Source organism: Mesocricetus auratus, unplaced genomic scaffold (genome assembly GCF_017639785.1).
Source record: "Mesocricetus auratus isolate SY011 unplaced genomic scaffold, BCM_Maur_2.0 Super-Scaffold_100008, whole genome shotgun sequence".
In the NCBI taxonomy this organism is placed as follows: domain Eukaryota; kingdom Metazoa; phylum Chordata; class Mammalia; order Rodentia; family Cricetidae; genus Mesocricetus; species Mesocricetus auratus.
This window is the reverse complement of record NW_024429192.1, coordinates 73,421,123-73,431,589: the sequence shown is the minus strand read 5'-3', so window position 1 is coordinate 73,431,589 and position 10,467 is coordinate 73,421,123. Positions and strand designations below refer to the sequence as shown.

The 10,467-nt window shown below is 49.0% G+C and overlaps 1 protein-coding gene across 1 annotated transcript; it reads right to left on the bottom strand.

Annotated features, from left to right (window-relative positions):
- Window positions 1-5,415: 5,415 nt before the first annotated feature.
- Window positions 5,416-6,581, bottom strand: LOC121141805 (immunoglobulin omega chain-like). The gene is made up of 2 exons (XM_040750332.1): window positions 6,086-6,581; window positions 5,416-5,995 (listed from the first exon to the last, which is right to left on the bottom strand). Exons 1-2 carry the CDS (start codon window positions 6,207-6,209, stop codon window positions 5,631-5,633), a joined length of 489 nt encoding a protein of 162 aa, XP_040606266.1. The 5' UTR covers window positions 6,210-6,581; the 3' UTR covers window positions 5,416-5,630.
- Window positions 6,582-10,467: the final 3,886 nt, after the last annotated feature.

Genomic DNA, 10,467 nt, shown 5'->3' with positions numbered 1-10,467 from the left:
ATGCTATCCTGAACTTCTTCAAGGGCATCTCGTCCCTCCGCTACAGCCCCTTGACAGTTTTCATCCTCTAGACAATTCTTAACAAGCTTCCAGATTGCCCTGGTCTCTTGTCTCAGGTCCCCTTCGATTAATTTCCTATCCAGATCTTTGCCTAATTTATTCCATGAAGCAATAGTCAAGGACCTTGAGCAGGCAAACCAAGGAGCTACCCGGTCTACCTCTTTAACAAAATTCTTTAATGTCCGGTGACCAATCTTTATGTCTCTTTGTTTAAGTACCGACTCCAGAGCAGTAATGACAGATTGAGAGGAGCCCATGATAAAAATAAACACCCGTGGCTTATCTACGTCTGACTTATGGGCGCGAATGAAATGAAAGTAACGACCGCGCACAGCTCTTTTATCTACAAGAGATTAAAGCACACAGTCAGGCAGTGCCACTTATTTACGTCAGACTTAACGCGCCTAACAATTGTAACGATGAAAACACAGGCTCCCCAAAAGAAAAATCAGAAGCGCTCCCAAAACAAGTACCAAGGCCTCAACACTACCTTCCCAGGGTGGCGAAAGTTCCAATCCAAAGTCCCAGAATGACATACCTCTCCGAGCATAGTTACCTGCAGTTCTGAATCCTCCTTGAGTCCAAGGGGTCTCCGGCAGTGCTGATGATGTTGAAGTAGTTCCCGGGTTTCGGCACCAGATGTCCCGCGCTACCGTCTCGCCAGCAAGAACGATGCGGCACACTTAGGATCCTTCTGCAGAACAGCTTTAATGCATCTTGAGAGGGAGAGCATAAGCTTACAGAGCGGAGACCCCGGGGAGCGAAAAACCCAACCCTTATATAGCCCAACAGTCCCCGCCTCGGACGTGTCATCTCCTGACTGGCTCCTGCTCGTCAGCCCATATGACGCCACGGGAGAGGCAGGGAGTAAGGGATGGAAAAGTACCAGGCACATGCGCACTCTACTTGTTTGCAGGGCATAACGGCAAGATGTCGGCGCCATCTTGTAACGGAGAATGTAAGGGCGGCTCCCCACAATGTGTTTATGACACGTATATAGTATGTGTGTGAATCTGTGTGTGTTGAGTGTGTGTGCCACTGCATGCATGTGGAGGTCAGGGGTCAACCTCAGACGCTAGTTCATCTCTTTCTTGCTGCTTCAGATGCCAGGCTAGCTGACCTGAGACCTTCTAAGGGTTCTCCTGTCTGGACCTGCCAACTCCCATAGAGCATTGGGGTTGCAGATGCAAGCTACTGCACCCAACTTTTACAAGGGTTCTGGGGGTTCAAACTCAGGTCCTCATACTTGTATGAGAAGTGCTTTAGCCAGTGAGCTATCTTCCCAGCCCTGGGAGGTTCTTTATAGCTTTGTTTTTGTAACAAAAGGAGAATGCTAAAATGAAAATATTCCCTGTCCATACTGTAACACAAAGAATAAAAGACCCAGAGACTGATATTGGGGTTCAAGCTTCAAACTGAAGATCAGAGAAGCAAAGCAGCTGGCACTAGCTTTCACTCTACCTCAGGCTGAAAGGGTGATCCTGGCTCCACCAAACCTCAGACAGCTGCTTCTCCTCAGCGTGACTGGAGAATCCTGAGACTTAAGTGTCTTCCTATCCTCAGTGTGACTGGAGAATGAATGGCAGCTCTGAGACCCTGTTCCTGGAGACAATGCTGGGATTAAAGGCATGTGAAACCAGGTGCTGAGATAATCTTTGAGTTGTTTCTCTTTAGGACTGGATCAATCTTGTGTAGATCTGAGTGGCCTTGGACTCACAGAGATCCTCTTAATTCTGAATCCTAGGATTAAAGGTGTGTACCACCACTGCCTGATCTCTACAGCTTGAGACTGACTTTGCTTTCTGAACCATCTGGCAATCTTTAACAAACCATAAATGTATTACTGCACTATACTGCAAAATGAACAAATGGGCTGGACAGTGCACATCATCACAAAGATGCAACATAAGCTGTGTCCTATTGTCCCACGTGCTGATTCCAGCTCTCCCTCCACATACGCCCCTCCCCTGCTCACTCTGCCACCCCAGGCCATGACTGCACTGGCATTTTGGACCCTTTTCATTCTAAGTGCCACCCTGTAAGACCCCCAGGAGGTCCTCAGATCCCCCCCCAGTTCTTGGTATCTTTCTCAGGTCAGAATGTTTGAGTCACTGGCAACATGTACAATTCATTTGGTTCTGTTTTCCTGTTGAATTTTGGAAGGTGTGTGCATAGGTCACCATCCTTAGACCCCCACAGCCTGGTTCCATACACCCTTCAAGAGTCGTCTTGATTCCTGTCTTTTCAGCACTGGATGGTGGGTCCTGACACCCTGGGACCCCGCCCTCTCCGCTAGCTCTCTGTCCCAGGCTCAGACGGTTCCCACATTCCTGATGTGCATTCGCCTCCTTCAACCTTTCCTTTTCCAGGTCCCTCTTGGTTACAGTATTCAGTCGTCAGAGGACAGTAATGTGTCAGAGGGAAACAGCAGAGAGACAGATGTACAGACAGGGAGTGTGGCCATCACGAATGTAAATGCGAATCTGGGCTGCTTCTCCCCAGCTCAGAGGATCACAGTGACCTCAGCCACTGTGGAGTCCCAGTGAGATCCTAAGGAAAGTAGCCAAGAATTCACTGGCTCGTACATTCATCACTCACCCGCCTGTCTTATCACCTAGAGTGTTTGTCCCACACAGAGAGGTTCCAGCCAGCTGGCAATTCACAGAGTCTTGCTAAGTAAAACCAGAGCTGCGAGGCAGGTGCTAACCGTAATTAGGAAAACAGTCTGTCTGCCCACTGGAGGGAGGTAGCAACTACAGAGCGACCAGGAAACGGTAGCCCTGGGGGAGGTGAGATGTCTGTGGAGCCTTGCATCAGTGCAGAGGAAGATGCAGTCCAGGAGCAGGAAATCCTCCCAGTGTTAACAGCTCGAGTGAGGTTTGGAAGCGACCAAGCAAACCAGGCACGTGATGAGTGGCAGTTAGCGGAACACAGCAGAAATGACAGTGCAGGGGGAAAGGACGGGGCACGGGGCTTTCAGCACAGGACCTGACCAGCATCCAAAGGCTGCGTGATGAGGGGTCTGAACAGGGTCCCTTCAAGCTGTGCTCTTTCCATACCCCGTGCAGCTGTTGTGGGTGTGAGCTGAGATAAAACACAGCTGTAAAGTACACATTGGGTTTCAAAGATGGAGTACCGAAGGAAAAACAGTGCTCATGCATGCCCGTTACATTGGTAGCTCATTAAATGATTGTATTTAGGACATGTGTTAAATAAAAAATATCATTAGAAATCATTTCACCTATTCTTGCTTTTTATTATTTTTTGAAAACTATTTTTAGAGATGGGAAGTCTCACTTTGTTTCCCAGGCTAAAAATCCCCCTGGGCTAAACACTCAGGGCATCTTCTGCCTCAAGCTACCAAGCAGCAGGGTCCACAGATCCGTGCCAGCAGGCGCAGCCACTTTATTTGAGTGTGGCCACTGGAAAGTCCGGGACTGTGGATGTGCCTTGCCCCCGAGCCTTAGCACACAGGAAGCAGTCAGATAGAGCAAAGGCAAATGTGGACGGAGGACAGCAAGGACACAGGGAAAGCCAAGGCGACAGCAGACGGAGATTTGGAAGCCCAGTGGCGGTTGGGTGAGAAACAACTCGGATGAAAGGAAAGAGCTGACACCGCACAGAGGAAGAGCAGGCCACACCCACGACAGACAAGCCTAAGCCACGCTTTTCTTACAAGTCAGTCGGTGCTAGGCAGTCAGGACAGTTCAGCTCAGTGGGTAAAGGCATTTGCTGCCAAGTCTGGGACCCGAGTTTGATCTCTTGGGCACACATATGATAGAAAGACAGAAATGATTCCCTCAAGTTGCCCTCTGACCTCTGCAGGTGTGCCATAGCATGTGGGCATCCATACACACACACAGGCATATTTTGTTTCCCTTTCCATGTAAAGAAAACGTTGGGCTTCAGGCAGACACAGGCAGGCCAGGCAAGGCTAAGGTCTCGCTTTCCTTTGAGCTGGTGGGATAGGAGGAACAGATGGTGGAGGAGGGCATGCTGTTTCCTGGATTCCATGTTACAACGTGGAATGTCAGAGGGCAAAAGACAAGAGCAGAAGAGGGGCATGGAAGAGCAAAAGACCACCAGCTGTCCTCGAAAGCCATACTCCCAGGGTCCTTTCACGGGTGGAGGACGCATGCAAAGCACTTGGTGACCTGAGGACATGGAAGCCAGAGGTGTCGGAACATGGCATAAGCCAAGACCGCTGTTACACGGATGAGAGTCGGGGGCCACAGGAGGCAAGAATGACACTGACATGTGTCCACCTGGGGAGGGGGGGCTTGAGATCTTTAGCATGGTAAACAGGTGTTCTCAATCAGGTCTGAAGCCACAAAGGGCACCACTTGTCTGACACCTCCCTGAGGCAAAGCATGTCCATACAGTACAGATGCCTCACACACGGATCTCATTCTTAGGGCACACTCTGGACTGCCTCCCTGGAGTTCCAGGCACAGAGCAGCAGCCCAGACTCTGTGAACTCTTCCATCCCCCTGCAGGCAACAAGCCTAGTGTGGTCTCCGTGACCATGCAACTCAAATTTCAAGGTCTCTTCACAGGCCATGACTCAGAACCCAAGGCCATCCGTCAAGAAAAACTGAGAAGGCCCCTGATGGCACCCCAAGCAAGGATTGTTGAAATCCAGGCAGGAGTTGTGCCATTTCTCCAGAGCAAGGTCAGCCATTGTGTCGAGGACCACATCCTGCCCAGCCCAGCCTGTTCCTTTGAGTTAGCCTTGCTGGCAGCCACGCTGGCCACTTACTCGTGGCCTGTGATTGCTGCTTTGTTCCAAAGACAGAACTTGGTGTTTCAACAGTCAGTGTGGTCCACAACAACAAGGCTGATAACAATCTGGCCCTTGAGAAAGTGTTTGCTGGCTTATCACTGCCCTGCATAGACGGTAGATGCATCTCTCACCCCAGGGACCTTTGCTGCTACGTCATCACTTACAGTGGGGGGTATTTGCTGTGTACTGTATCTGGTAGCAGAGGCCAAAGAATCTGTTCAATACCCACAATGCACAGGCAGCCCCATGACAACGCAACCCTGTCGCAAAACATCACTAGTACGAAGGAGGGGAACCTGTTCTGGACCCGACACTTGGCACCTGCTCTCCCCCAAAAGTGAGAGCCATGATGGTGTTTACTAAGCTTCTTTACTCTAGACTATGAAGTGACAATAGAAGACCTTGTCCCTTCAAGGAGGTTCCCCCCCCCCCAGACGTTTCTGTCATCCACTTGCCCGAGATCATAATGAGTATGCTGTTCGTGGTACCTGGCCAAGCTAAGGCTGTCTAGTCAGGTTCTATGGACTAGCCAGTTCTTACATTGGTTCTGAGATCACAAGCCAGCCAAGCCAAACCCAGAAAAACAGCTTTAATTCTATAATCCAGCCTCCTGTGGGGCTCACGGCACCACTACAAGACAAGGAAAAGCGGAACGGCTCCATCTTCTTGGCTCTACAAAGCCCCAGTGCTCCGCCCTCCTTCCTGAGCCAGCCTAGCCGAGCAAAGCAAACTGCCCTTGAGTTCAGGGTCTGAATGTCTCCAGAGCCCGGGATCCCAAATCTGTAAGCTACTTTTCTCCCCCTCTCTCCCTCTCCATCCAGTTCTCCTTTTCCTGGCTCCGGGGCCCCAAGGCGCAGAAATACACAGCCTCGTCCTCGGGCTGCAGTTCAGAGATGCTCAGGTACCCCAGGTTCCGGGCCGTGTCTTTGGATCCGGAGAAGCGAGGGGGTATGTTGGGCCCCTGGTGCTTGTCTGAACGTGAGAAATGTCTCAGCAGGAATCTGGGAGGGTGGCCTGGCCTCTGCTGGTACCAGTAAATGCTGTAAATGTTGATGTTATGGTTGCTGCCCAGGGCGCAGGAGAGGCGGATGGTGGTTCCAAGCCAGGAAGACGCAGATGGTGGCTGATGCAGGATGGGCTGGGGGCCACAACCTGGGAAGAAGACAGAAGCGAGCCCATGACCAGGGCAGAGCAAGGCAAGAGGAGGGGCAAGGAGGCTCTGGGCCCCAAGAGTTTCCTTACCTGTGAGGTGGGCCAGCAGCATGAGCAGGACAGAAGTCCAGGCCATGTCTTGAGACCTGCTGCAGCTCCTGAGGCCCTTGCCAGCTGGGAAACACTCTCCTCCCTGCTTTGAGAAGAGGGTCATTGTACCCCTGGTTCCCGTTCACCACCCTACCAGGCTTTCTGGGCTCTGCAGCGTCACTTACCAGAATGGTCTGATGGTAGCCTTTGGTCTTTGTCCGTGGAAGCGTGCAAGGAGGAAGCACCTGCTAGAAAGTCGTGGACCAGAGCCAGGAGCTGGCTGGTGGGCTCATCTCCCTGAGGGGGAGTGACCTCAGCTCTCCCCTGGGAAGCTGAGCCCCGCGGAAACAAATTTCTTGTTCACGTTTAAATGCCTGGTGAACTGGGGTGAGAGAGGATGCATCCTCAGGGCTGTAAAAGCATCTCTTCACACAGCAGGAAACGGGGGCCTCAGGAGTGGGGTGCTCTGACCCCTTCTAAGCTCTGAAGAGCCTCCAACTGGGTCTTTCCATTCTGGAACAAAGTGACTTTAAAAAGAAAAGATGGCAGGGACGTTTCTTCCTGCCCCTCCCCCTCTCCACTTACTACATACATGCCTGCTACAGACTCAACTTCACCTCGTTCATACACTGAAGCCATGGTCACCTCTGGGCCTATATGGCCAGATAGGAGCTATTAGGAGATAAATAAACTTAAATGAGACCTGGGACGGGCCCTGAGCCAGTAAATTGGCATCTTTATAAAAATGGAAAAATTGAATGGATACTGTTGATGAGGGACGTCAAGAGAAGACTCGCTCACTGGGCAGTGGTGGTGCACACCTTTAATCCCAGCACTCGGGAGGCAGAGGCAGGCGGATCTCTGTGAGTTCGAGGCCAGGCTGGACCGACAGCCTCCAAAACAATACAGAGAAACCCTGTCTCGTAAAAACCAAAGAGAGAGAGAGAGAGAGAGAGAGAGAGAGAAGACTCCCTCTCTGTGCCACGACATCTTGGGTTGTCAGATCTTCCCTCTAGAATCCTGAGGAAGGATTCTAAGGATCTAAGGGTGCTGACAACCCGCCTTTGGACTTCTAGTCTTAGAGACAGGAGAAAATCAGCTTCTGTAGTCTAAGCCACTCAGCATGCAGGGCCTTCTCCTCTGAAGCCTTAGGAAATGAATATAGAAGCATCTCACTCTGTGTGGGTTATGGTATCAAGATACCAGCCACTGAGTGTCTAAAAACAACAGAAATTCACATTTTACACATCCTAAAGCTGCAAAGTCTGAGTTCTGAGCTCCAGCCAATTCTGCCTACTAAAGGCATGTTTTCTGACTCACAGAGGGTACCTTTGCCTTCTTACCTCACATGGCAAAGGGGAAACAGAACTCTCTGGAGCCCTCTCATAAAGAGCTTATAATTCCCAAAGGTCCCACCTCTCCTCCAACATCTTGGGGGTTGGTATCTCAGTCTGTGAATGTTAGGTGACACATATTTTCAAGTCATAGCCAGAAGGGACTCCACAGTGATCCAAGAGCCCCTCAACACATGCTCAATCTCCTACAAAAAGCTGGAATTTCCTGCCCCTTAAATCCCATGCACTGAGTAACACTGAGCAAGTCATCCTGTCTGCAAGTCACATATGATGGTGGACACCCATATCTTAAATGAACCCATGTCCTTTCTCTCCCTGATTTGGAACAGACTTCACACATCCTAGTTAGCTGGGCTGATTCCTGCCACCTCATTGACCAACATCCTCTGCACAGGAGGGTGGGGCAGGCTCTGTGGACGCAGGGCACTTTGAACACCTTGTCCAGTCACAGCTGTAGCCATGCTTATAACCTATTGCTGTTGCTGGGAGGCAGGGGATGGACCGCTGGGTGCTCAGTCCTGGAATGAGAGGGAAAATTCGTCTACTCATCACTCGTCACTCATTCCCCAGCCTAGTAGCCCATCCACGTGTGGCTTGTATTTGTGAAAGGTACCCTTATTACCCATCTCCCACAAAGAGGCTCGGTGTTGTTAAGAATCCGAACATCAGCACTGCAACCAGACCTGTGGCCCCTCTCACCACTGGAACTTTCTGATCCCCAATGGTTCTCAGAGAGGAAATGTGGTTGTTCTTGTCCTTGAGAAAATAGAACCACATTCAGTCACCAAGATGCCCTGGTCTCAACTTTGTTTTTGCAGACTTAATCTTATTCTTCTAGGACCCTCTGTGGCGGTTTTGAAAGAAAATGGCCCCCAAAGAAAATGGCACTACCAGGAGGTGTGGTCTTGTTTGAGGAAGTGTGTCACTGTGGAGGCTTTGGGTCTTATGTATGTTCTAGCCACACCCAGTGAGACAGACCACTTCCTGTTGCCTGCAAGATGTAGGACTCTCAGCTGCTGCTCTGGCACCATGTCTGCCTGCATGCCACTGTGTCTCGCCATGATGATAAGGGACTGGACCTCTGAAACTGTAAGTGATCCACCCCAATTACATGTTTTCCTTTATAAGAGTTGCTGTGGTCAGGCTGTCTCTTCAATAGAAACCCTAAGACTGAAGTTAGTACCAGGAGTGGGGTATTGCTGTGATAGGCTGACCATGCTTTTGTTTGAAGGAATATTGACCTCAGGACTATGGATTAGAAAAGCAGTTGAACACTTTAAGTGCTGCTTAATGGGCCACACTAGTAAGATCATGGCAGACAGTGGTGCTGAGTGTAATTTGGTGAACTGCGAGGTGCTGGCCCAAGAGGTCTCAAAGGAGAATAAGATTAAGATGTGGCCTCGAGGACATTCTTTTGATATTTTGGTGAAGAATGTGACTGTTTTTTGCCCTTGTCTGAAAATTCTACCTGAGGCTAAAGTGAAGAGTTTTAGATTAATTCTGTTGGCAGAAGAAATCTCAAAACAGCCTCATTTAGACTCTGTCGTGTGGTCATTAGTGATAACTCCAATGATTATTTATAATGAAAAGCATCAAGCTGAGCAAATAAAAATACAGGATGTACAGATTGAGAAAAAGGTACCAGGAAGTGGAATAGAGCTAAATCCTGTATTCAAGGAGGTAAATAGATTAAGATATTTTGTTTGAGCTTTGACAAAGCTTGTCTTCTGCATTTTTCAAATGTTAACGGACTATACATTGTTAATGTAATTATTCTCTGTATATAATTGTATATAGCTATTATATTTACTGCATATAGTTTTTCTATGTTAGTTAAAACCTTTGCTTTTTATTTAGACAAAAAAGGGGTAAATGTGTAGTATTTTGTTTATGTTCTGAAAAATAAAAGCTTGCCTGGAGATTAGAGGGTGGAGCTAGCCCCTAGTTAACCACAGAGGTCAGGTAGTGGTGGCTCACGCCTTTAATCCCTTTAATCCTGCACTTGGGAGGTGGAGACCGGAAGTGATAAGGTAGGCTGGAGACAGGATCTCGGCCCCTTTGGACACAAAAAGGAGACAGATAGAAGCAACTAGTGGCTGCCCAGGGTCTTTGATCTCCCAGACAAGCTTCATTTGTCAGAACACAAACAAAATATCACACAAGAAATGGAATAATGGGAGTGTTTTCCAACTTCTGAAAAAGAACTAAAGGAAAGCTTAGAATAGGGTATGGAGGTGCACACCTTTGATTCCAGCACTTGGAAGGCAGAGGCTGGCGGGCCTCTGGGTTTGAGCCTGGCCTGGTCTACAGATCTGGTTTCAGGATAATCAAGCTTAGTGGAGGGCAGAAAGCTGATGAAGACGAAGGAGGGGGCCGTGTTCCAGCCCCAGTGAGCAGCAGAATTAGGCAGCTTCCGCCATGTAGTTCTGGAGTTTAGGACAGAAGAAAGAGGCTATGGAATCCGCTCCTGAGACTAAGGAAAGCTTCTGTGGCCAGACAGGTGTCAGGTGCGTTCCTGAATGGAGGCCTTGAGAGAAGACATTGCATGAAGCTGTGAAACTGAAGTCTGGGTTGCCTAGGAGACTCTAAGATGTTGGTGATACCAGAGCCATGGGGCATCTGCCAAGGAGAGTGTAACCAGCCCAAGAGAAAGAAAAAGAAGCGTGTTGTAGTAAACAAAGCTGAAAGCAGTTGGAGATCCAAAGAGCGTTTTGACCTCAGACATGGAGATGCAGAGTTTAGAGTTTGCTTTTGGTCCAGTATTTCCTCACTATGCTATGTTTTGCAATGGTAATGTATATCCTGTGTCACTGTAAGTTGGAAGTATATAATCAGTTTATTTTGATTTTATGGGGGATTGCAGTTAAGGAGAGTTCATGAATCTCAGAAGAGACGTTGAACTTTAGACTTTTAAATAAATTTGAGACTGTGATAGACTATGGGGACTTTTGAAGTTGGACTGAATGCATTATGATATGGCTACAAGCCTTTGGGGGTCAGGGTGTGATATGTAGTGGTTTGAAAGAA